General features: G+C 38.8%; 1 protein-coding gene across 1 annotated transcript in view; it reads left to right on the top strand.

The window, feature by feature from the left end:
* Positions 1 to 27,985, top strand: part of CDH11 (cadherin 11) — a 130,028-nt gene that overhangs the window by 49,713 nt on the left and 52,330 nt on the right. Inside the window, exon 3 of the mRNA XM_049786353.1 lies at positions 24,667 to 25,058. Within this exon, the coding sequence (XP_049642310.1) occupies positions 24,831 to 25,058 (228 nt within the window). The 5' untranslated portion in view covers positions 24,667 to 24,830. The remainder of the gene's footprint in view (positions 1 to 24,666; positions 25,059 to 27,985) is intronic.

The raw sequence follows: 27,985 nt of genomic DNA, 5'->3' as shown, positions 1-27,985 counted from the left end.
TTAAAAAAAATACAAATAAAAACTGTCTTTGAAGTCAATAACAACCTCAAAATAATAATAATAATAATATGATGATGATGATAATAATAATAATAATAATAATAATAATAAAAATATCCTGTGAACAATCCAACTTCCAGGCTTTGAATGGTGGCAGACCCATCTCATCTCTGAGGATTCTCTTTTCAGTCATTTGAAGCATTCAGGTATAGTGATGAGTATCCTTGTTGCTTGACATAGAAATATGTAAAACTGGCCTCAATACTATTACATTCTATGGTCCCTGGCTTTACTGTTGAATATAATAATAGAGTGTGCTTACTGAATGCCTACTACATGTCCTGAAAATAATCTCATTTAGCCTTCAGTCACCACCCAAAGAGAAACATGCTCTACTCTTACCCCATAAGGCTTTGCGGTTGGAAGTGATAGTTGCTCTGGATCCAGCTCTTGGCTACAGAAGGACATACCAGCCAGCAGGGGGTCAGTGGCCTGGGCCAGAGCTGACACATCATCATAGGCTCTTCTCCAGTCCAGTTCAGACTATGCTCTATCCTTTCCAAGCTATGCTACTGTCCAGAGGCTGTCACAGTAACAAAATATGACTGGGTGGTTTAAGCCAGGGAACATTATTGTCTCACAGTTAGAAAACAGAAGTCTAAAATCAGGGTGTCCGCAGCTCTGGATTCTTAAGCAGGTAAGCTGTGGAATATCTTTGGTTTTCCTTTTTTATTTTTTTCCTTTTTCCTTTTTTTGTTGCTTGTTTTCTTTGTTTGTTTTTTTCTCTTTCTGGTAGTTTCAGCATCCCTGTGTTTATGGATAGAGTATATCACATCCAGATCCCCCTTTGATAGGAAGACACCAGGAATATTGGATTAAATTCTGATGACTTTAATTGTAACTTGAACAATGTCTGGAGACCTTAATCTCAAATTAAAGTCACCATCACAGTTAAGTGAAAGTCATTAAGACTTCAGGAGCTTTTGGGGAGGCATAATCCAATACTTACTACCAAGTAAGCTAATTTCCACAATGACTACTTTAGATACAAATGGCCCAGTACAGGCTTTTTTCTCACATACTCCCTTAGTGAGAATGTACTGAAAGACTCCACTGTGTTCAATATCATATAGCATACTAGAGACAGATGAGGTGATGAGCAAAGCACATGATCCCCATCATCACAGAGCAGGAGTGGTAAATTCATGGAAAATATCAATCACTAGACCTTCAAGTCCTGTAGCCAACCCTTTTCTCAGCAATTCCAATAGCTCACCTAAGGGAACAAGCTCATGTAAGCTTCTTCATTCTGAGTAATTCAAAAAAGACAAACTGGAGACAGATATTAATATTTGATTAACTATTTTCATATGCATAGCGTTAATCCATCCATTGCTTTGCAAAGTGGCAGGCGATTTCTTAAAGTCTATATGCATTTTTTCCTCCCTAGTGTACTACTGGGTTGTCACCTCTGTCCTCCCAGACCAAACCCTGCCAGGATGGTGATTTTAACCAATATGCCATTTAGTGGATGTTAGAACAATTAGCCTGTGCTCTGTTTAATTAAGCCTCCCTTAATGGGCAAGCGTTTACTTTAACAGGCTTGCTGTCACCTCGTCAGTTATTTAAGGCAGTTCATTTCACAGCAGGGTTAAAAAAGAGAGAGAGAGAAGAATTATGTCTCGTTTGCGCAAACTCCATTGGTCTAAGAGAAAGCGTGTCTGTCTTGAGGATGCCTAATTGCTGCTGTGCTCGTGTGCTTATTCTCTATTTAGTCCCAGGCGTCTTATTGAAACGCTAATCAGGGTTAGGTCTCACCTCTTGATGAATGATTTTGTAAAATCTTGATATTCCTCAGCTTAGCTAGGAATGTCTGCATGCAAGTATAATGCTACTCTGACTGAATGGGGAGATAACTAATGCCCCTAATTTTGCAAGGAGGGCTGTGATTTGGTATATACACTACAGATCAAGGGAAATCAAAATGAAATTAATTTCCTTCTTTGCAAAGGCACCATCTCTGTTATATCATGAGCCACTTTTCTTGAACTATTTTGTTAGAGATTTGAAGAAACCTTGACACATGCCTCTGGGCTTATTTCTTAAAGTCAGGGTCAAATTTAGGTTATACCATCTTACTTGATGTCAGAACTTGGAGAACTTAAGTTATCTGGTCCTTATATCATTTGTCAAATAGGATTAAATATCCCTACCTCCCAAGAATGGAAAGAATAAGTATTATTTATGCTTCTTACCAGGTCAACATTGTAGATATGCTATACAGTACCCTATATCCCCTTCCTTTATTCCCTGTCCCCTACCCAAATAATCAATTCTTCTAGGCTGCACAGAAATTGTTTTTTATTTTTCTCTTATGTTTTTTTCCATAGCTATCAAATACTCCCTAAATCTGACTCTTTGGGATTCTATCCTTGTAAGTCTTAAGAACTAAACACATTTACTACCCCTCTCATGGCTTTCTATTTCTGGAGCAATCCCCAGGTTTCAAAGTCTTAAATCCCTGGCATGAGTTGAACACAGAATCTAACATCTTCAGATATTTTTTTCTGTTCTTACTCTTAAACATCTGGTTCACTGTTTTACTTTAAAATTGAATTCAGGCATTAACACTAACTTGATAGTAAGTCTTTCTAGACCCAGTCATATCATCATTTTCAAGCTGAAATATGCTTCCTTTGAATTCTCTCAGCTCCTGGATAACTCCATCTAAGTGCCTTTTAAATCACATTTACCTAATTTCTGAGTGGCCTTCTGGACTGCTATCACTCTCTTGTCCAACCCTCTGGCCTGAGGACAATGACAGTGTTTCCTTTGTATCTCAGTTTCAGATTTTCAACTCATGCTCCACCCATATTTGTCTAATGATTTTATAATATGTGAGTGAAAGTATAACCTTGAGTATAGTGTATGGAAAAGACTTGAAAGTTGCCTACTAATCTTATGTGGTACATGTTTCAAATATAAAATGATCCTGACTTGATTTGAGAGTTCTTGCCAACTTAATGGATAAAAGAGAACATATTACTTAATTCCACAATCAATGAGTTCTGTAGAAATTCTTTCATTCTTAGGCCTTTTACATTGTAGGTCACCTGTCAGTATCCAAAGGTACATTAAATGCCTTCTCACACGAAATCATAGGTCTTTTCTTGGTTTTCTGTAGCTTTGGTATCGCATTGATGTGGAAACTTTCTCAACTAAAAATCTTTTCCTAGATGTGATTTCTTCTACCCAAAGATGTTACTTCTATGTTTAGACAAAGCAATACCATTCTAAAGTCATAGAGAAGAGAGTTAAAGACAAAAAATAGTTGATACTAGAACTTTTTAATAATATCTTTATTTAAGCACCATGTTTAAAAACATGGTTGTAGTTGGGTTTTAGTCATAAAAAGAACACACCCATTCACCAGTGCAACATTCGCACCACCAATACCCCCACCTCCCTCCTCGCCACTCCCTGCCTGTATTTGAGATAGGCATTATACTTATCTCACTCATTAACATTGTCATGACAGTTGTTCGTGTAGCTATTTCTTTAAATGCATTCACCACTGTTTGTGGTAAGCTTCATATAGTGAGCCAGTCCTTTTGGCCCTCATCTCTATTGTCTCTGGGCATTATTACAATAAAGTCTTTTACTTTTCTTAAAACCCATAGATGAGTGAGACTATTCTGTGTCTATCTCTTTCCCTCTGAAATATTTCACTCAGCATAACAGTTTCCATGTCCATTGATGTATGGGAAAATTTCATGCTAGAACTTAAGGTTTGTGAAAAACAAAGTCCTGATCAATGGAAGCTCACTAAGTCCAGTGCATTTTAATAGATGAATCTCCTCTTTGGCAGAAAAAAGTAAAGGCCTTCTTTTTAAGGTAATTATATATTTAGATATACATATTTATAGTTTAAGGGTAAGTTTATTTCCACATTGTATAGGACTGTTACAAGTTTGTAATGGTTATTTGTAAAGATATCTGTAAAGATATCATAGAAAAACAAGAACTAGTTTACCATGAATGTACCATTTTAGAGCAATGAGCCAAGATAGTTTGATCAAAGAAACTGGCAATATAGTTTTGTCAATTGTACACACTATAAGCCTAACTGTAAATGTCAAGAAAGTTCCCATTGAAACCAGGTCTTTCCCTCAAAATGCAAAGTTTTGTTGTTTCAGATATTGAGAAAGTAACAAGGGAGCTCTTTTGAAGGTAACCAATGCCACACAATAGAATATGAGCAAATAATTTACTTTAAAGCTTATCCATTTAGCTGTATACATGATGTACTGCCATTGCCAATATAAATTTTCATTTCTCCAAGCTCACTAAGGAAATGATTTCAAATTCTTTAGCCAGTTATAAGTGAAAGAATTGTCACTACTCTGCTATCATGTGAAATTTTCCTCTTTGTCATGATTTTCTTTGTTTCAAGATGGCTATGCTGGGAGAGAAAAATCTCACTATGGTATTAAGGTCTTTATCATTCATTGCAGAGAAAGAAGATTTTCTTTTTTTTTTTAAATTAAAACAAGCCTGTTTGGAGGTTTTGAGGAAGGGGACGGAGAGATTACAAAAAAGAGAGAGAAAAAAGAGAGAGTTGTATGCTTAAGAAAGAGCACAGCTTCTTCAAAGGTGAAGAGAGCCACAGTGCACATTTCAATATAAAAGTATAAAAGTCCACATTTCAAGAGGAGAGATGCTGATGACACTTAGTCAGACATCATGTATCCAGGCGATTTTTGTGTTCCAAAAATCCTTTCTTACTTACCCGATGAACGCTCAGGGTTGTTTGTGCTTTGTAATTATTTGAAGAGAATGTTTTCTCTTTTAGGTATGTTCAGTAGGAACCACAGAGATAGGATAGCAGCTAAGGCACTGGCAGTACATGTGGCCTGCATGGGTTTATTATGGCACCACATAATGGTCCTCATGTGTGATTCTTGAGAACAAAGCTAGAAAGAAACACTGATCATTGAGCACAGATCTAGGATCCTTAAGTCCTAAGTACAGCCACCACTAACCTTAAAATCATTTAAATATGGTTAGAAAATAGGTTTCATGCTTATGACTCTAAGAAAAATTTCTTTTTTCCTTGGTATGGATAGCCTTCATGTTTCACTCTAAGCTTTCTCAAAGGGACTCTTCCCTCCCTTCCTCATATCAGAAACTTTAGCTTTGCATCCTTGTGTTAAGTAGCATTCTTTAAGTTCATATTTCATTTGAAAAGCCATTCCCTCTTTCATGTAAAATCACAATTACCAGAGTAAATACTTAACAGCAGGAGAAGCTTAAATAGTTAGCCATGCATTGAGATTTTGCATCTGGTGAGGACCATGTACAAGCTAATCAAACACAGACTGAAGACAGTGATTTGATTTTGCATCAGCCTCAGTCCAGTTCTCTTCATTCCAGGTTCAGGGGGCCCTTGTAGCATCTTGCATAGACTCAGCCTAAGGACATACTAACCCAGTGCAGGGAGGTGAGGCAAAGGAACATTTGGGTTTGTGTGTCTGTGTGAGTATGATTGGGAAAGCGGTAGTAGAACTAGAAAGTACTCTAAGAATGTCTAAGACTGGTTTCCTAGTCACCTTTGCTCTGGACTGGTAAAAATTATGTGCTTATGAGGGAAAAACACTCCCCAGTAGCCAAAAAGAAGCATTTCTGTTTACTATTGCTGTCCAGAATATGTGGGATCCCAAGTTATGAGTCAACCTGTGAGAGGCAGGAGCAGATCCCAGCAAGAAATCTCCAGCATGCACTAACTGGAATTTCAAAGTTCATTGCAGTCTACAATAGAGCAAGGAGGTTGGTGAAGACAAGATAGGCAGGTTTCCAAGGAAACAGAGTTTATGCTTATGATTTGGAGAATGGGCCTCATAGACAGTGTGAGGAGGAAGTTCCAGGGCTTCATTTCAAACCTACATTTCTGAGTTCTATTCCTGTTTGATGTAGGACAAATGGCATTTTCTTTTTAAGTGGCTAAACTGCTCATAGTGAATTTTGATCTCTTTTCATATTTGTAGTCATCCTTTATATGAAAGGGCTCACTTGATATATCAGGACTTGTTATGTTCTGAGTGTGGACATTTGTCAAATCAACTTGCTGCTAGATTCTGAATCTACCTTCTTTCCCTCTCACATTTTTCCAATGCTTGCTGGGTATTATGTAGCTGGGGCTTAAATTTGAAGAGATGTGGACATAGCAGAGTTGGTGAATGGGGATTTGAATGATGGAGATGCTGAGAGTTCCCTGTTACCATGGTTGGATTCAGGAACAAGTAGAAGTTCAGAACTGGGAGTGCAAACTCTGTTTTTATGGCCACATGACAATCATCCTTGAACATAACTGAATATTTATGATGTGGGCTTCTTTGGTTTGTTCCCGGGAGACACATTGAGCAATGTTCAGGAGTTACACCTGACTGAACTCTGGAAGTACTTTCTGGTGGTGCTCAGGGGACCACATGGGATTCTGGGGATTGAATCCTTTTCTGAGTGGGGCTAGGAAACCCTGTCTCTCTTTCCAAAATATGGTTAAGATGGCAAGTTTTCTCTTTGGCTAATATCTTTGTTGAAAGAAGTATTTGCTTAATAGATTCAAGATCAGTGAGAACAAAGACAAAAATCCATTCCCATGGCACTAGCTTTTTCTAAACAGATGTCATGCTTGGCTGGGGAAACAGTCAGCTTGGATGGTCAAACACATGCTCCAGAAATGAAGTCAAGTTTTATATTTGTTTATATGCATGTTTTGTTGTTGTTGAAAAATAATTTTTAACATAGGACTAAAGAGATTGTACAGGGCAAAGGTGCTTGCTTTGCATGTGGCATACACTATTTCCCAGCACTGCATATGGTCAGTCACCCAGGTGCCATGAGTGACCTGAAGGCACAAAACCAAAAGTGGGTTCTAAGGCTTAGCTAGGTGTGGCCCCACCCAAATAGTATCAATTTCTTTTTAGTTGAAAAGAGCATTGGGTTTCTTTTGCAACATGGGCCATAGAGTGGCCAATGGTATAGAGCCTTAACTTGCAGTAATCAAACCCTGGGTCAATGGTTCTGAAGCAGGAGTTCTGCAAGGATTAAAAAAACCAAACAAGGGGCCAGAGTGATAGCACAGCAGTAGAACATTTGCCTTCCCGGTAGTCCCATATGGTTTCCCAGGAGCAATTTCTGAGCACATAGCCAGGAATAATCCCTGAGCTTCACAGGGTGTGGCCAAAAACAAACAAACGAACAAAAAAAACAAGTAAATAATGGAGAAAAGCAGGGGCTCAATGGTCTTCCAGCCTGGAGGACAGAAGCCAACTGTCTTCCCCATAGTATTTTTATTGACCAGATTCAATTTATCTGACAGGGAAGGGAGGGCTAACATAGTTAACATAGTTAACTTAGTTAACAATAGTACCTATCCAATGATAATCAGCCTAGGTGGGTCTCTAATTAAGCCAAGTTGGTCTTTAGATCTCAAAAGGTGAATGAAGGCAAGAGAAAACTAGGGCCAAGTCTGGGGAAAAGTAAGTGTATGCTCTGTGTGGTTAGCTACAGTAGCATCACCTCCTTTTCATTTGAAAATAACATTGGCTCTCCTTTGCCACCTGGGCCATAGAGTGGCCAGCAGCGTGAACCCAGGTTGTGCAATAGTTGTTCTTTCTGTCAGGTAATAATTTCGTGTCTCACCCTAGTGCTCTGGAATAAAACCTTGACATGTGGCTCTTGTTGTATACCACATGAATCCATTTCCCAGGTGGCACATGCCCAGTCTTTTCAGTAATGATTAGCTCATAAGATCTCACTGAGCTGGCTCACATCAGGCTGGTTCCTTGTGTTAGAAGGTATTTATTGTCTGGCTGTCTACCTACAGTTCCCCACATAGCATGTGTTCTCTTACTCATTAGCACCTTCTTCAGAGCGAGAGGCAGTGAAAGATGTGGAGTGAAATGCTTTGCTAATGTGGAAGCGGTTCTGAGGGTGAGGTTGGAAAATGATGAGTCATTCATTCAAGGACTCTTTGCAAATAGAGCAGAATGCCTAACAGAGGGAATGGGTAGATATTGTTCTGCTTATTGCTTAGAAAATAATGCTGGAATCAGTCAGGTTTAAAGTGCAGAACTCTTTTTTGTTTCTTTGTTTTTGTTTTTTGGGGGGCCACACCTGGTGATTCTCAGGGGTTATTCCTTGCTCTGCACTCAGAAATCACTTTTGGCTTGGGGGACCATATGGGACTTGGGGGGATTGAACCACTGTCCAGCCTATATCAGCCATGTGCAAGGCAAACGCCCAACTACTGTGCCACCACTGTGCCACTGATCTGACCCTAAAGTGCAGAACTCTTGGAGGACAATAGAGCCCTCTCAAAAATTTCCAATAACTTGGAATTCCTTAAAGGAAGAGAACTGGATTCTCTAAATTCACAGTATTTTATTTCTGTAGAAACCCTAGTTTCCACAAATACTGCTTTCATGACATCCATGTGACTCAAGATCTTGCTGAACTCTGAGTATCACCAGAAGGAGAAATGAAAATCTTTTTACGAAATTTGAAGAAAAGTTTAATATCTAAGGGAGCATGAAAAGTGATTCCAAATGGGACATATATGGGTTTAAATATTTTTTCCTGTGCTATCCAATGCTGTGAAATCACCTGAATGCTCTGTCCTGCATCCCCGTTTTTTCTATCGAGATAAAGAAAGCAATGACACAAAACTCCTGAAGATGCCAGAGGGAAAGCACTTATAAAAAATTATGTATACAGGTCAGAGTGATGGATAAAAGGTCTGTAGTAGATGCTTTGCATTAGGGAACTTCGGGTTCAATGCCCAACATCACTTGGTATTCTAATCTCCTAGAGATTGACTACTGACCCCCAAATAAGAGTAGCCCATTTGCATCACCAGAAACCAAAAGTAATTATCAATGCATGTAAATTATGTTGTTACATTTGTTGTTACATTAAAAATCTGGGGAAGCTAGTGTAGATAATATCTCACAAACAGGCAGGTACACACAACCCCACACAACCCTTTCTATACTGGTGTTTCAAACAGAAACTGTATGTAACATGAGTGATTTCCTGCTGGAACTTATCCTGAAAGAGATACACATGCCATCTTACATGACACGCCTTTGCCAGCCCTATTCCTATTTACTAAATGACCCAGTCTCATCCCATAGCAAGGAGAACTGAGAAGCCTATGGACTCTATCAGTGGTCCTCAAACTATGGCCCGCAGGCCACATATTGTATTTGTATCTGTTTTGTTTCTTCATTGCAAAGTAAGATATATGCAGTATGCATAAGAATTAGTTCATAATAAGTTTTGTTTTTACTATAGTCAGACCCTCCAATGGTGTGAGGGACAGTGAACTGGTCCCCTGTTTAATAAGTTTGAGGACCCCTGCGAGATGGACCTATAGCCTTATGGAGTCTGGGGCCTTAAAATGATTGCTAAAATCAGCATTACAGACACACATATATCATATCACTATTTCCTCACCAAGAAGTTAGGATATGAGGCAGCAACCTTACAAATCAAGTAGATCAAATTCCCTTGGAGACTAGGATAAACCAAAAGGATGCCTAGATATATGATGGAACCTGTTGGCTGACTCTGGCAGCTTTTATAGCCCTAGCCAAGAAAAGGTGAGGAATCATATCTCCTGCAGTAATGACATCCCTTCCATTTATCTGCAGCCCACACTGCTGTAGGCTAAAAGCAAAAGCTTTAAAAGTTACCCACAGATAACTTACTATCCCGCCATCCTTCTGCTCACCTGGGAAGTCTACACTGTGCATTGATAAAGACCTTCATAATCCATGATCTCATTTGACCTTCGGTTTAACTCCTTTTTTTATAAGATAAAACAGGCTCTAAGGTGAAGTGAGCTGTCAATTGTCAGGGGTTCACAGCTTCCTGAGCAGGCTTTCCTCCTGAAACCAGGAGATTATGGGCACTGACGCAGGAATTTCCTCACCCGAGGCTGGTCTGAGACAGCATGTCTGCTAGGTATCAAGACTCAGAAGTGACTTATTTTTCCAGTTTCTTTATTTTTCCACAGCAGCTGAACTGCTTTCCAAGGAAACAATTGTGCTGAATCCAGGAGTCTGTTCTTTTAGCTGTGGGCTGAGGAGTGGAGGAGTGCCAGTTTGCCACTCTGTTCACTCACCATCTCCCACTGTTGGCCCTTGTTCCTTGATTTTGCAGGGTATTCTGCTCCTCCTGTTTGGAGAAACACTTTTTTTTTTCATTCCAGTTTCTCATTTCTCAGACTAAAATAATGAAGTATTTATCAGTATGTCATGTGGTGCCAAATGGTTCCCTAGATATACCTAGGGTGGTGGGGTGGGATTATAGGTAAAAACAATCACATAATTAATTGGGTGTCATAGAGGTAGACTAGGGTACCAATAAGACAAGTGTTCACCTAAAGAAAACAAAATCAGGCAAGAGCCAGGAATGGAGAAAGGTAGAGAGACACTGGTTTATATTATGACACGTTGCTGAGCAAGTTCATGGCTGTTCTTGAAAAGCCCAGCACAAAGTTCTTTGTGCAGCTTTCTTCATTCATTCATTCGTTCATTTATTTCTTCATTCATTCCTCATTGAACAGATTTTATTAGTCTCATGAAGGTGTTTTTATACTTACAATCAATTCTGACAACTAGAACTTTTATCATTAATTATAATAACTGTTAAATAGAACTCGTACCTTCAAGAAGTCTTTATTTTATTTTTATTTCAGTTATTTTAGTTTTTATCCAAGTAGCTTTGTGTCTAAGTTGCCACCATTTTGGTTGGGTAGAGTAGTTCTAGATCAGAGGCTCTCCACCGTCGACATGAACTGGAGTCACCATGGAAATTTCAAACATCTGATTCCTTCTTTACATTCATTTTAGTTGGTATAGAGACAAATCTGCACTATGGTACTTTTAAGACCTCCACAGTCAATTCTAATACGTAGTCATGTTCACAGACAACAGCTAAATTAAATGTCATTGCAGTTGTGTACATCATTGTGCCTAGTCACAAGGAATACAATGAGGAATTGGCTATGTTTCCAAATTTTAGGAAGTTTTTTATGTCCTGGGAAAGAGGAAGACACGATCAAGGACAAAGAAAGAACTTAAAGTGTGCTTATTAACCCTTCAAGGACAATATGAACCAAAGGTGTGAAAATAGTAATTTCTACCTGGCCAGGGGTGACAGTGGCAGTGAGAACGGGGGTCTCTTTTTGTTAGCGATTCTAGTAATGAGTTATTACTAAGGTATATTTTTCTCAGAAATACATTTATAGCACTAGATGTTTCTGCCAGGCAAGTCAAAACTCCTGTCTGTAATTCACAATAGGATTAACCTGGGATTATGGAAAATCTAATTAAGTGAACCATATTATCTGAGACTCACAAAAGACACTTAAGGTTGCCTTTGAAAGTTCTGCCTGTCTGAGTGTTTGGCATTCACTTTAGAAAATGTTCCATACATGGGTAAGGCACTTGCCTAGTTTGCTGTATCCCATTACTTTTCTTTTATGCTTAAAACCCATTACTTTTGATAAATGACATTAATACATTAAAGAAAGAAAGAATTGGACTTCAAAGATTGGATTATTTGAAACCACAATGAGATCATGATGAGGCTATATTTGATGTCTACTTCCTAAAAATAAAGGGAGAAAAATCTTCTGTGGAATAGGTTGAAACCCCACCACCACCAAGTCATTTAAAAATATGGTATAAAATAGCCTACTCTCTTAGCATGGAAGAGTGTTTGGGGAAAGGCTTATTAGGCCGGGACCTCCAGGAGAGCCCACCCAGACTCAGGGTAAAAGCCAAGTTTCTACTCACTGGAGGCAGCCTGATTTTCTGCATTCCTCAATTCTACTTGTTGACCAGTATGCTGGAAGCATGCATGTGGGTGTTAGGGAACTAAAGTCATAGATTGGACAACTTAGAACTTAGTGGTGATTTGAGAGCACTTCCTTCCCTAACTCAGTAATTATGTCACAAAACCCCATCAAACCCTGTCAATGATTAAGGCCACCTTGGAATCAGTCCTTCTCTTCAAAGAAACAGATTTTCTGGAAAGTGGTTCTCTACATGATGTCAGGCTCCAGCAAGAATATGCAGATTGAACTGCTCATTCAATTCTTTACTGACATTATTTTTGGGAGACATTCTTGTCTTTCCCTGAAAGTACCTACACTCCTTGTTTTCATAGACATTGTTTGAAAGCAGGTTTGTTTTTGCTTTCCAACTCATTTTCCTGTGTGTGTGAAGAAGTGGCAGGGTGGGGATTTGTTATTAGAAAAATTCTGTTTTCATGAAGATTCCACCATCATCCCCCTTCATTATTTCTCCATCTAGTGTGGAGTTCAGATTCTGATTAATGTGTAGTCCCAATTGCCCTTGGAAAGCAAGGCTTCAGAGTGGTAGGTCTCAAGGGTTTCATCTGTTATTAAGATCTTTCACTTTGAATAAAACAACAATCTTGAAACAAAAATAATTGAGAATAAGAATAAGAATTGAGAATAAGAATTTTTGGAAGAGCTTGGGATCTTTATGCTCTTACATTGACACTTAAAATACCTATCCATTGGCCTCACCTGCTGACTATGTTTAATTTTCACACTCATCCCCAAATCAGCCCCTTTGCTATCTTTTTAGTCTTTCGACTGGTGGATGCCTCCTTCTCTTTCCCCTAGTCTGCTAATTCCCAAGGCTATTGGTAGCAGTCTGATTTCTAAAATGACCCCTTTACATCTGGTGGATTCGATTACTAGATCAGAACCAAATTGCTTCCACTTGAACTATTAAAATGAATCCAAGATATCTCATGAACTCTCGATTTACTCCCTTTTTCACTTATTTTGAGTTGGGGAGCCACACCCAGCTTACTTTTTACAGTCCACTCTGAGATCACTTTTTTGTTTGTTTTGTTTTTGTTTTTTGGGGGTCACATCCTGCAGCGGCGCTCAAAGGTTACTCCTGGCTCTGCACTAAGAAATTGCTCCTGGCAGGCTCGGGGGACCATATAGGATGCTGGGATTTGAACCACTGTTCATCCTGAATCGGCTGCGTACTAGGCATATGTCCTACTGTTGTACTATTTCTCTGGCTCCAGAGATGAATTCTGTAGAGCTCAGGGGACCATAGAATGTGTCAAAGATTGAATCCAGGTCGACCATATGCAAGGCAAGCACCTTACTTGCTGTAATATTACTTGGGCCATCTTTCTCTCTTTTTTCAAGATACTTTAAAAGGCTCTATTTCTGTGTCGTTCTCTATAATATCCTTAGGCAGCTTAATCTGACTAATGAACTCTAATTATGTTAATTTTGAACTAAGTCTGCAGTTGTTTAAAAGGTACACCAGGTTATGAAAATTAGGATACAAAACATGCACACAAAAAGTTCAATGAGTCATACTTTGATTACATGCTTAAATAATACATTTGGGGGATACTAGGTCAAGTATAATACTTTCTTAAAATTGCTATCATCCATCAATTTTCTAATTAAAAAGTTTTACTATCTTAAAATTTTTAATTTTATGTGACACACACTAGTTACTGAATTTTCTGCCCCCCCCGAACATATTTATTTCATGTTTTGTCATTCTTATATGAATTGGATCATTGCTCTCTTAATATACTGCTTCCTAGAGTTCATTCTGAGCCTTATCTTTTTTGTAGTCTAGAGAATATATTACCAAGGCTTAGCAGGAACATATTTATGTATATTTATTCCTACAAAACTGGCTAGCCTTTGAGTGGTTCATTTTGTATGTAAAATGAGCATAAATAAACTCTGTACTTATTAAGTTATGATTTTTTATTGAACAGTTTTAAGATGATGGTTTTAGATCCCTCCATGTCTCATATCCAGTTCTCACACAATTTATTTGCTGGCTCCCATGCATATTGTCCTTGATCCACATTGGTCTCTTATTGGTTCTGTCACTTGAAGTCCACATTTGTCCTGACCTGTTGTTGATGCTCTTTGATCCCCCCTCTTCTTACTACTCTTCTTTCTTTTCTTTTCCTCATTTTTCAGAACCTGCTGATTTTCCTGACATCTGTAGTCATCCTAGTATGAACATAGGGTCCAAAAAAAAAAAAAGCTGCAAACTTCACATCTCCTTTTTATGTGCTTTTATTTACTCCCAGTCACCATTTCTATTTTTATTATCTAGCTGACTGATTATCCTTTGAGTAGTGGAGCTTTAAAACTTAAAAACAACCAATTGTTTTATTTAGATTACTTGGTGCCACTCCTTTCCCCTTTTCCTCCAGAGTAACATTCTTATCAAATAAAAAAAAAAAAGGTTCAAGATCACTTCATTTACCAGACCATGAACATGCAGAATTCTCTCATCTCTTCCCATTACCTGTTCTCTGTTTATGCATGTTCTACTCACCTAGTGTTCCTAAGCTTTCTGAAGAATTGCCGCTTCTTACTTTCTCTCAATGGCTGACCTCTATCAGACTCCTGACCAGAGCCCTGAGGGATCTCCCATCAGGGAGATATGGGGAGATATCTTGTTTCCCAAGATTCTAGTGGGAGTGGAGCCTGCTAGGCAAATGTAAGACTGATAAAGGAGTCAGAATCAGAGTCTACCTTACTTCAGGCTTTTGTTTGTATGTCCTGGAAAAGACTTTCTGGAGAGAGTATATAAAAAGAGAACAAAGAGAATCCACTGAGGAGAGAAGTCATTTTTTTAGGGAGAAGGAAACGTTTTGAAGTAAAAGGAAAAAAAGTGCATGCCCCAACTTGGGCAATTACAGAGTAGAATGAGTTATTTGCTTTGCAATGTAAGTTTGATAGTGTTTTTACCCATGGTCTCATTAAGGACTGGCTATACAGATGATACCCCATTTATTTTTCATTTGTTTGTTTGACCACACTGGTGGTGCTCAGGGGTTACTCTTAGTCCTGCATTCAGGAATTACTCCTGACTGGCTCTGGGGATCAAATGGGTACCAGGACTTAAACCAAGATTGGCCTCATACAAAGATAGTGCCCTACTCATTGCATTATTTTTTCTGACCCCAGATGAAAGTATTTTTGCCTTATCATGGAGAAACAATTTTGTTTTCCCTAGAGATCTTCAGTTTTTAGATTCTTCTAAGATCTTTTTCCTATTAGATTCCAGTGATTGAGATTTTGGAGTCTGGAGCCCAACATGGCAGTTGAACAATATCACTCCTATTTAGTTCACATCTCGATTTCCTTCCTTCCTGAAACCCATTGCCAGTAACCCCCTATTTGCTTGCTTTCTTTACTAAGTGGGGACCACTTTCACAGAGCTCACAATTGCCTGAAGTACCATTCCTACTATATCTGACATAAGAGAGTGAGCCTTCTGGGGTGCCTTTCTAGAAACTGCTAACCATGCTCTCTAAATGATATGGACTGCTTTATATTGGAAAAGTTATTCTGTCTCAACACAGACTCTTGTAGATTTGGAAAGCCCTTCACAAGTTATTCTCAGCCTCTTCCAGAAGGAGAAACTTAGTTCTAGAGAAGCATTTTTTGAGTGATAAAACCTATTTTAGAACATGTCCTTTTTTGCTGTTGTTCTATCTCAGTAGGAAATTAAGAGAGGAGACTTTTTTTCTTTATGTGGAAGAATGTTCTCTACAGCTATGGTAATTTACACTTGATTGAAAGAATTACTTTTAACTTTGCCCTGCTATTAGTCTATTGGGTTTTCAAGTAAATTCAGATACTGGAGATAATTGTTAGCCAATATAAAGGACAGGTAAAACAATTTTTTAGACTTTCAAGGATGTACCTTGAGTAGATTTGGACCCCATGGAGAGAGAGCCTCTTTAGTAGAGTCCTGGAAAGTTAAAATTATCATAGAACTGAGCCATCTGTTCTACCAATTATGTGGCTTGGGTGACAGAGACCATATTTGCTTCTGGTGATTTTTTTTTTTTTGAATCACCATGAGATATACAAAGTTAGAAAGTTATTGATGGTGAGTTGAGTTTCAGTCATACAATGTTCCATCACTCATCCTTCACCAATGTTCCTTTCTTACCATCTGATAAGCTCTAACTTATCATTTCTCTTACCTCTATTTCTGAAACAGTGGCCAATGAATGTGACTTTGTAGCTCCTCTGCTAAAAAGTACCTGATAACTTTCCTGTCTCAGCTCCCTCACTGACTGGTCAATAGTTTCTGTTTTCTCACATTCAAATCCAGTTGTTTCACTCAAGCACTTCAGTTTTATCCAACTTACTGTTATTTTGAACCCATAGCATAGGTTGAAATCATCAGGCATGTTTGTAATTTGCCTATCATTGGACTACAATGCAGTTCAGTAAGATTTCATAATGAGTGTAAAAGTTTGAGGTGTCAAAGATGGCAATGGATTTTTTTTTGGAAGAGGCTGGAGTAGGCAAGGATCAAAAAACAAGAATGATCTTTTGCAAAAGCATTTGCATGGATGGCAACCACAAACTTCTCTGTGTTCCTATGCACAGTCCTGTTTGCAGTGATCACATCATACCATCATTCATCAAGTGTCTCACCTTTGTTCAAGTATGGTCTTCAGAGAGATGTTACAGCCTATTCATCTGTAGAGGATACCCAGGTCTGGGAGTGTGGGAAGTTATAGCCGAATGAAGGAACAAATAATACTTTACAGATATTTTTGCTTTGAGACAAAGGAAAATTTACATGTAGGCCTTTGATACCAGAAATGACATTACATTATGCTGAGCATCTGTTTATCATTGCCATGTTTGCCCTAATCTTCCCTTAGGCATTGGAACTCATGCAAAAAAAAAAAAAATGTAACATAAAAACTATCTCTTTCCACACATTCATATGGAATGTGTTTATTCCGAATCAGAGATGACACTGCTGACAACGCTATTTTCTGTATGTGTTGAAATATTTTATTCATCTTAATGATTAACATTTAAAAATATAACAGCGAGGAAAAGTGTAGCTTAAAAATGAAGCTGAGAACAGATAATACATTTTTCAAGTACTTTGTCTTTAATCACCTTTTCATTGGAAAATGATTGAGGTACTTGAAGAAAAGAGAAAAATTGTCCCTGAGTGATTCTACATGTTTGCATTTGAGAGGCCATACAAGGAATCCTCTGAGATATTGTGGCTGTAACCATCGAAGCTTATAAAGGCTGGTTCTCCATATTTGAAAATGAATGAAATTCTCACCAAGTGAAGGTTATTTTCAGCATCAGACACATTTTTTTGGAACTATGATCCTCCCTGCAGATGGATCATGCTCATCCCCTTATTTTAAATATGCAAGAATGGGGACTTTCAGAATTTCGGAACCAAACGTGAATGAGTCTTTCAGTCACCTGATCTTGTATTTAACTTCTAAACTTGTCTATGACTTAGGTGTTCACCACTCTCAGCCACAATTTCTTTGTAGTCATAATATGGGCAGTATTTACACACAATTTTCAAAATAGAACAAAATGGTGCAGACCAAGCTTGTTATCACAGCCCAGCACCAGAAAAAATGTTTCTTCAAGTGTAGTCCCTGCTTCTCTTTTTAGATTTTATGTGATTCACGAGTAATGGTTAAAGGACTTGGGATCAAATCTGGCCAGCACTGGGCAGTGGGTGACCTTTTACTTCCTAAAGAACATCCCCTTGGTGCCTTATTTCTTTAAACGCAGAGAACCAGACTTAGTTTGGAGTAGTTTTAAAGTTTCCACTCGCCCTTGGAGAATGTCACGGTTATGATAAGTGGCCCTATTTGCTGCATGCTTTAACATTTGAATTTGTTATTTGAGCAGAGCAATGTATACAATGACCCTTTTGCAGTCTCTGCTCTGTATTTTGTACCAGAGAAGAGATGATTATCCAAGCTTATGCTTTGCTCCATGGGTAGAAATCAGGGGAAAAAAAAAGAATTGCGATTCAATAGTTCTTGTAATACTGCCTCTCCCCATTCTCTATGATTTCCACAGACACGGCATAATTTCTGTGATGTGATTTGAAACTAGAGACCAGCTCAGCGCTGAGTGATGAGATCTGAACGGGAATAAAATATGCTTGAATTAATTTGCATAATGGAATCCCATTGGTTACAAAGCTGTGTTTGTTGAAGGGAGACCAGAGCCCCTGAGCTCACAGGACTAGAGGACATTGCACACACAGGCAGAATGGAGTCGTGCGTTTTGGTGGGAGCTTCGGCAATATTTGTAATGTAATGATAACCTGTCTCTAACTGTAAATTAGCTCCCTGGAAATGAAAAGAACGGGTCAGCCTGCCTGATTCTTCCAACTCCATAGGGAAGAGAAAGCTGAAAAACCAAAGCCGCTGGCTTTCTGCTAAGCGCTTTCGTCTTTCTTTCTCTACCCGATAACAATTTCCAGCAGGAGTCCAAATATACTTAAACACCCATATATGTCATTTTCTTTTACGGAGACAAAAGCAGGCACAGCGAGAGAGTTTTATGCTCAAGGCGCAGTAGCTTATGACGGGCTATCTGCTCTCAAGATAGAGGGGCGAACCTTCCACTTAGGGCTGGTGGTTTTGCAAATCTATTTTCCTGTCATGTTATTACTCCTGTGACTTTCAGCAACATTTATTTTTCCTTCCAAGCAATGTGCTTCCATCATAAAATAAAATCCTCCTATATGTTTTAGTGAAACCCTGATGCTTCGGCATCCTGGCACACTGCTCAAAAAGATTTTAATGGGGGAACTGTTCAAAAACTGCCTTGGGGGGTCTTTGTTCAAACCAATTAGAACATTGATATATTTCCCTAATTATTGCCAACGTCAAGGTCTTCTTAGGAAGGCAGCCTCCCATTAATTTTCATGCTTGATTCCTGCAACTCTACCACTGAATACAATAAACTGACAGCTAGGTTAGAGAAGCATTTCTTATAAAAAATAAAAATGAATCTCCATTCACCCTTAGAAATTTAGAAATTTAGAAATCTTGAAATGAGAAGGCAAGTTCAAAAATGAAAGGCAGAGAACAGAGATTAGCTTTTGTATAACAGGTTGTGGAAGAATATGGTTGTACTGTGTTCTTTTTGACAGAGAGGGAGAGGAAGAGAGAGAAAGAGAAAGAGCGAGTGAGAGAGAAAGTGCATTATCTCAGGTTAGATGCTAATGGAGCTCTAAGATAGAGAAATGAGCCTCTGCTGTTCTTGATGGGCCTAGTGTGCCACCTCGCTTTCATCTTTACTCTGCCCATGGGTGTATAATGCCCTATCTCCCCCTTTCTGGTTTGATTTCAATGTTTTAATCACACAATTAACCCCCATGGTGTGCCACCAAAATTTAAATTAATAGCATTCTAAAAGAGTTGTGTGTGTTCTGAGAAATGCATTTATATTGAGTCCACAATCTTTTCTTGGAGAGAAGTATCACAAGTTTATGAGGAATAAATGTGCAGGTCTTGAAACCAAAACTTTAGGGTCTATATCCCATTCCCTACCCTGGTTGGTTCTGCCTGCCTGGACAACTTGATTTTTCTGTACCTCTGACTATTTACTTGTAAAAGAAGAATGGCAACAATACTTCTGAAATTGCTATTGTGATCACTTTGAAGCAAACTCATCGAAAGTCCTATAAGAATGGTAAACAAATGGCAATGGGCTCACCATTAATATTTTCACTCTTAATATTATTATTAATATAAATTGATTGGCTCTAGGTGGCGCTGTAAGTGACTTTAATCACAACAATCATATACATTCCTTATGAATCTTCAGACACAGTAGTTAGCAGGAGTTGGTTTTGTTCAAGATTGTTGGCATTGGTTAAGAAAACATGTCAGAGTCTAATGGTGCGAGTTCAGATTCCAGCTTTGTTAGTTATTAGGAACAAACTTTGTATGGGTCTTTTTAATTTACCTGAGCTTCAGTTTCCTCAGGATGTGAAATCAAAACATTCATAGTAGGGCCGAGAGATAGCATGGAGACAGGGACTTTGCCTTGCATGCAGAAGGACAGTGGTTCAACTCCCGGCATCCCATATGGTCCCCCGAGCCTGCCAGGAGTGGTTTCTGAGTGTAGAGCCAGGAGTGACTCCTGAGTGCAGCTGGGTGTGACCTAAAAACAAAAAACAAATACAAAAACATTTATAGTAACTAGTCATCACTTTGTTATAGATATAGATAGTATTATAGATATATAAATATATACTGTTACTCTTTGTAAAGTCTTCAGAACAATAGATGGAAAAAAGTGAAAGAAGTCATCATCCTGAAAGTGAAATAAAAAAATAAACTCATAATGTCTTTTTTTTCTTTCTGGGCCACCCCAGGTGATGCTCAGGGGTTATTCCTGGCTGTGCACTCAGAAATCACTCCTAGCTTAGGGGACCACATGGGATTCAGGGGGCTCAAACCACGATCCATCCTGAGTCAGCCACATGCAAGGCAAATGCCCTACCACTGCGTCATTGCTTCGGCCCATAAAAATAAACTCATGTCTTAAAATTTATTATATATACATAATATGAAAATCAAGAGATTTATTTTATGTCAGATATATGTACCTGAGGTCAATTAGTCAACTGACTTAACATAGTATTTATAATGATACAATAATTTATAAATAATATACCTCCAATGTATTATTTTTATAGCAATTTAGTTTTTGATAGTCTTTTCATCAAAAGAAATAGATTCATCATTTTACAAAGGGAGAATTTCATTGTTTATTGGTCATGTGTGAATTCTTAAATTCAATGGCATTAAAGTAGAATTTGTTTATAAAGGGGAAAAAAGTTGTCAACTGGTTTCAACACTTTCAGTGTCAGAAATAATTGTGCTTTACAGCAAAATGGCAGCCAGAAGAAAGAAGTGCAGAAATATCAACTTTAATTAAACCCCTTCTTTCAAATACACTTCACAGTTTATATGCAGGAATAATTTATCACCATGTGAATGAACACTTAATACTTGGCATGGTGTAAAATGGGGAAGGATTGTGGTACACCATATGCTCTTTCAATTTTTCTTCTTTAGCTTCTATGGTGGCAATATCAAGTTTGAACTTAAACCAGAGCTCAAGTAACACACTCAACTTTTTAATCTCTACCCAAGTCCCTGACATATAATTATGAATAAAGAAGGAACTCAATAAATAAGATGCATCCAACCAAGTAAGAAATAGTGAAATGTCTCATAATATCACACTGGAACTACATCCATAACTGTGAAACTAAAGGTGTTTATATTGTGATAACTCCTACCTTTAGATTACTTGGCATAAAACAGAAACACTTATGGGGAACCAGGTGAAGTCCAATAACAAGCCAATGGGAAATTTTCAACCACAACTTCTGATTCCTAAAACCCAAGCCCAGGATTTTTCTATCACCTCATTTTAGTCTCTAAACCCTTCCTAGGTTTTTGTCTGTATTCTTTCCATGTAGTCAGTTTGGTTTAGAGGAAATCTCATGTAAAGTTTTATTAATCTGTCCAAGTCTGAGGGTAAAGCTGTTAAATCATGACATTCCCTTGTAAATCTCTCTTCCACATAGCTTTTTTTTATCTTGAAATTCTGTGTACAGCAAATATTATTTTCCTTTTCTTCTAAGGAAATGATATATTATAAAATAGGGGATATTGAAGACAATGATGGACATATGAAATTAATTCTACATCTGTGGTCTCCCTAGAAACCATTCTGTCACTTTCCAAAGAAAGCAAAAAAACTTGGATAGTGAAGTCAAAGTCCATTTGATGGGAAATGGTTATGCATCTACAAGACAGGATACCCACACTGTCCTTAGAATTTGAAGCTGCTAAGTCCAGTTGGCGATATCACCATTTAATTTTTTTCTCTTAGTTTTTCTTTCTCTCTCTTGGATTTTTGTTGTTGTTGTTGTTGTTAGTTTTTGGCCCCCATCTAGTGGTGTTCAGGGGCTTCTCGTGGCCCCACACCCAAGAATCACTTCTGGCAAGCTTCGGAGACCATATGGGATGTTGGGAATCAAACTCAGATTGGCCATGTGCAAGGCAAACACCCTATCTACTGTACTATTGCTCCAGCCCTTTGCCTCTTCTCTTTTGGTGTTTGGAATAAATCTGGTGTGAGGGAGAAAAGTTGGAAATTCTATAAGGGGAATTCTGCATATTGGACTTGAATATAAAAGAATATCTTTGTTAAGAGACTTGTGTTCCCTGCTGTTAATAATTCTTATGAGTGCAGGTTGAGCTGAGAAGAAAGACATCTAGGTCAAAACAGCATGTCCTTACATATAGATTAATGATGCCATGAACATTGCAACCACTATTCTTGCATAGCACCTGAATTAATGGTGTCATGTGTCTTATAACTGCTATCTTCACATACCATCTGGTTGCTGTAATGGCTAAGCTGTAATGTAAATCTATGTTACCCACATTCTGTTTTGCGCCTAAAGTTTGCCTTTAAAAACCCTGTTTCTGTCTTCAATAAATGGAGCCTATTGCTTGACAATACTCCCTTGCAAGTGGTCTGTGTATTGGACTCACAGTCTTTCCTCCTCTTCCTGAGTTCCAGCCACATAGGCTATGTGGCTAAAAGAAATCCTCTCCCCACCCTTGCACCGGCATTATTAGAAAGTCCCCTGCCAGAACCTGACAACCTGGCTGTGCTCAGGGTTTACTCCTGGCTCTGCACTCAGGGATAACTTCTGATGAACTTAGGACCATGCAAACACCCCATTCACTATACTATTGTTTTGGCCCATCTTCAGTTTTTCTCTGAAAAAATATCATTTCACCACCCTCTTCAGTCTGGGCATGCACATAAGTGACACAATTCTTGTCATACTCACTGTTCTGATGAGAAAATAGAGATTCAGAGTGCCTAGGTGGAATGTCCTCAGGCTATAACATATAGATGTATTATTCCATTCCATAGTTTATCCAATATCTAGATATAGGTAGACTCCATTTTATCCAAGATCCTGCTTCTTTCTTTCTGTTCCCCTCTTTTATTCCTCATTTCTTCCATATTAGATAGCAAAGAGTTCAATGATAATTTTTAGTCCTCTAATGTTGAAAAAGCTCAGTGATTTCGTTTAGACTAATTTCATTTGGTGCTAAAGTGAAGTCTTATCTTTTATATTGATGTACCATTCTCCAAGTTCAATAATTTTCTGAAATTCTTTCACATTAGTGTTAGTGGTTGGTAGGATTGCCAGTTCTGGGAGCTATAACTTCAGTTGGAATTGAATTAAAAGGAAGAAAAGGTATTGTCCTGAAGAAAGTGTGACATGCTAAAAGTGGAGAACAAGCTATAATTTTCCTTAGGTAAGACTTAGATTTATAGCACCAGAAAAATTAAGTCCATTAAAGAAGTCCAGAAACCTGAAGCAGGTGTTACAGGTGACGGAAAAGAACCAGAGTGCTGGAAAGAGGAGTAAATTTACTAGTCAGAAAGCTCTAAGGGAGTGGAAAAGTGTTAGTGGGTACATTTTCACTTTTGATGAACAGCTAAGTCATGGCAGGTTCAGGAAGACTTCTGGACCAGCTAGGAGGGCATGCTTTTCCCTGATTAGCACAAACTTATGAAATATCCTTTGTAAGACTGTCAAGGTAAGACAGAAATACAAGCTTCTTGGATAGACCTTTGAGCTGGCAATAGCGAAACCTGCTCATTGAATAGATAATAAAGTCTTCTTGTGTTGATCCTCCAGTAAAAACCTGAGCCATTATTTATCAAAAAAAAGTTTTTAATGATCATAAAAAGTTTTTTTAGCATCTTCCCATCCTTCCTTATCAACAGGTTCAGTGCAACCTGCCTTACTCCTTCAATATATCCACCTGTTCCACTGGCGGTCTCAGGATATGCTATACTTGTGACCAGCTTTGGCTTTGCAGTGCTGTGTCCTCCATCTCCTACATCCATGTCACGGGCTCTTACATTAGTGTCTATGCCAGGCATCCAGACCTCAGGGAAGTAACTCTAAACTGTATCCATCTATCATTCCCTTCCTTCTTCCCATTAAACTAGATACTCTTCTGGACTCTTACAATAAGTTAAGGAAGTTCCATGTTTAAAAAAAATAATCCCAAGGTCAGAAAGATAATACAGGAATTATGGTGCTTGCCTTCATGCTGCCCCCTCTAGTTCAATTCATAGCACTGCATCAGCTTCCCTGAACACTGCCAGGATTAAGGCCTGAGCACCATCAGGTGCTCACCATCAGATGACCATCAGGTGTGACCCTCCACCCAAACAAAACATTCCCAGACACAGCTATGATCAGTGACACTAACAGATGGCCAAAAATTTGTTTCCATAGGCCAGCATGATGCTTAGAGATATGGGTCTGAGTCATGTATCTTCTCAGGTACCTGGTAGCAAATGATTCTCATCCCCGAGAATATCATAAAGGAGCCATCTGAGTTGACAAAGTCAGTGGGCTAAACTGAATATCACAGCTAGGAAGTGGCATACCTGACATTCAGCCCACTGGCACTGAAAATCACAACACTTGCTTTTCTCCTGCTGCCAGACCCAAAGGGGCCATGTGTTTTTGTTTGTCAGGGTGATATGGGTGAGGGAAAGATGGGAGATTCGTCTCTCCTTCAGTCTTTCCTTATGGACCCCAGTCACCTGATCTCCTCTGTAGAATGGCTTTGAAATAAACTGTGGGAAGAGCCTACTGCTAACCAGACCTTTTTCTCTACCTGCAGAAGCCAATCAGAGAGAAGGACAGCCCAGACGTGATATGCTCATCCAAGAGAGAAGGTGTACTTCGAGTAAGGGCTGTGTGACTTGTCAGGAGGCCCCCAATTGAGAGGCTCCCCCTCTGGGGTATAGTTGTCTTCTCACTCCGGTGCCTACCACGTAACCAAAAATGAAGGAGAACTATTGTTTACAAGCCGCCCTAGTATGCCTGGGCATGCTGTGTCACAGCCACGCCTTCACCACTGAGCGACGAAGCCACCTGCGACCCTCGCTCCATGGGCACCATGAGAAAGGCAAGGAAGGACAAGTGCTGCAGCGCTCCAAGAGAGGCTGGGTCTGGAATCAGTTCTTTGTCATTGAGGAGTACACCGGGCCTGACCCCGTGCTGGTGGGCAGGGTAAGCCACTGCTATTCTATATTCACCCTTTCTCCAACCATATAGGAACAGAGGTGAACAAAAGCAAACCAAGTAAAAGGATAACTGGAAATATAGCTCTGAGGGAGAGCACTGGCTTTGCATAAGTGAGGCATGTGAGGCCTTAGGTTAGATCCTCCACACTTCAAACTCCATGTTTGGCCCTTCAGTAAACTCTGCAGAACCACTGGAAGATACATTACCTATGTATCTTTCCAAATTTGTCATTTCTTTTTAAATCCAGGAGTTACATAAATTTTATAGCTTTAGATTGCTTTGTGTACCGCTAAGAAATTTTATAATGTACTGCAATCTGGGGTTTTGAGGGACAAAGTAATTGTACATGGGTTCTGTTCTTACTTTTATTGTAAGTTTAAAATTAAGATGTCAGCAGGGGGATTTCTTCTGAGAATTCTGTTTTTGGGTGATTGTCCTTCCACTGTAACTTTACCTTGTCCTCTTTCTTTGCATCATTGTTCACATAATTAAAGTAAAAAAATAAAAAAAAAAGTAAATCCAGGAAGCTTACCCTAATTGAAAAAACTTCTATTTTCCACTTATGTTGCAATATAAAAATCCATTTTAAAGATTGTCAATAATATTCTGATATGATATTCAAATAATAATATATTATTATACTATATAATATAATAATATTCAAATTATTGCCCAATAATATTCTGATATGACCAATTCAGGTTTCCCTTTTCCCTATTTTCCCAATGGGATCATTTTCTGTGTCTATACTATGACCTTAACCTAGTGTCCCCTTTCATCTTTTCCTCTCTTCTCAAAGTCATCATTTTTCTATTTGTATTGCACATTATTTGTCTGAGTTCTTAAGTAGAACCCCAAGATACTTGTCATTAAGAGCAATGTGACCTTAATGTTCCTAGGCCCTGAGATGAGCCCTTGTCTGGAAGGTTCCTGTAAATATTCGATGAGTTGTGTTGTAAGAATACAATAAGTTGGGATTTTTATTAGTTTTGACTTAAGAATGGCAAAATGTACTTGGGAGGACTTGTGCATTCTGGCACTACTCAGGATCTGAATTCCCTATGTACTCCCTCCAAATAAAAGTCATAAAAGTGAAAAGTCCAATGCACATATGAAATCCTGACTGTAGAAAATAGATATTAATTGGGTATTCAGGTGCTTAAGGAACCACACAGTCACATGAAGAATGGTAAAAAACCTACTCTGCAGGTGCAGAACTAGACAAATGGCAGAATAGGCTAAAATAGTCTCCTTGGCTGCAAGACTTCAAATACTAACAGAGTAGTCACTAAAGCATCAGTGTGTGTGTGTGTGTGTGTGTGTGTGTGTGTGTGTGTGTGTGTGTGTGTGTGAGAGAGAGAGAGAGAGAGAGAGAGAGAGAGAGAGAGAGAGAGAGAGAGAGAGAGAGACAACATTGGGGAAGAGTATGGAGAACTGAAAAATAACTTGTAAGCCACAGAGGTAGTACAAGAGCTAAGGCACCTGAGCTCACCTGTGACCAACCTGGTTCAATTCTCAGCATGGCATATGGTCCCCTGAGTAGCAACAGGAGTGATACCTGAGCACAGAGCCAGGAGTAAGCCCTGAGCACTGGCAGATGTGACCCACAAAACCAAACCTAAGTTACTTGTGACCTGAAATTTAAGAGGTTTCCAGTGAAGAGGAAAAGGGGTGAGTCAAGTTCTGGGGTATAATTTCTGAGTTTCAGAGTTCTGATAAAAATTTCTCTTAGTTGTTCCTTAAGCTGAGAATTGAATTCCAGAAGTGTGTGACTTACTTCTCAAGAGGAAGGGTTTCTTAATACCTCACTCATATTGGCCAAGATAGGGAACACATCTTTTTCAAGAGATGAGCCTAAGAAATTTCAATTATTCCCCAAATGGAAAGAGTATACTGAAAATAGAAGTAGACTTGGGAAATAGAACACAGAGAAATAAATTGGCACGTGGAATCCTCTACATTGAGAAGATGGGCTCTGTGCCCAGAAAGAAAGAAGGGACTTCAGCCAGGGCAGGGACTGCAGCTTCAACAATGTGGAGAGCTGTGCATGAATTGTTCTGAGAAAATAGAACCTCTGCCTTGGGGACTTTCTCAGCCATGGGGAGCAGTGTGTGTGCTAGTGATGGGGATTGCAGAAGAGACAGGACTAGAGAACAGATTCAGCCTCTCTGTGGAACAAGCAGTTGTCATGCCTACGAAACGAGAGAATAGGGAAAACAGGGAAGAAAGTGTGATGGATTTTTAAGTTTAGGCCCCTGAAAAGGATTTAGAGCTGTTAGGGGTAGTGGTTAAAGAAAGAAAATGGATGGTGCTCCCTTGAGAGATAATGCTTCTATCCAGTTCCACATAATTGGGACAAGAGAACATATGTAACTTGTTTCCTAAGAATTTTGATTTTACAATCTTCAAGTTTGATTGCCTTAGATGCTCTGGTTTCAAAAACAAAAGCAAAAACTGGAATTTGGCAAGGCTTAGACCTTCAGCTGTCTGGTAGGAAACACAGACTGAGTCATGCAGAGAGGGACTGGACAGTCAATGGAGTTAAGGCTGGGCTGTGTATTCCTTAGCCCTGGGGCCCTTGATTGCCTTGAACAGTTTCCCAGACGCTTTTGGTGTGGAAACTAATTAATGTCGTCAGTTGCACTGATCATCTGTGTGGGAGAAAAAAGCAAAGCCTTTGCTACGCAATTTTCCTTGCTGAAAACAAAGAAGAAAATATCCAGAGTAGTCCTTTTCAAATGTTTCATTTATCGCATTGGTAGTGAAATAAAATCTATCCAATTCCTCCTGAACTTTTAAAATTCATATGGAATAAAAGTTCTCATTGGGGAAGCTTGTATGAAGTTTACAGAAATTCTGTTCATCGGGTAGGAGATAGCTTTGTATTTTACTCACAAATTACCTGATTCGTT

The sequence above is a fragment of the Suncus etruscus genome, chromosome 14, assembly GCF_024139225.1.
Source record: "Suncus etruscus isolate mSunEtr1 chromosome 14, mSunEtr1.pri.cur, whole genome shotgun sequence".
Classification (NCBI taxonomy): Eukaryota; Metazoa; Chordata; class Mammalia; order Eulipotyphla; family Soricidae; genus Suncus; species Suncus etruscus.
The sequence above is the reverse complement of the archived record's forward strand: the minus strand, read 5'-3'. Positions and strand labels throughout refer to the sequence as shown.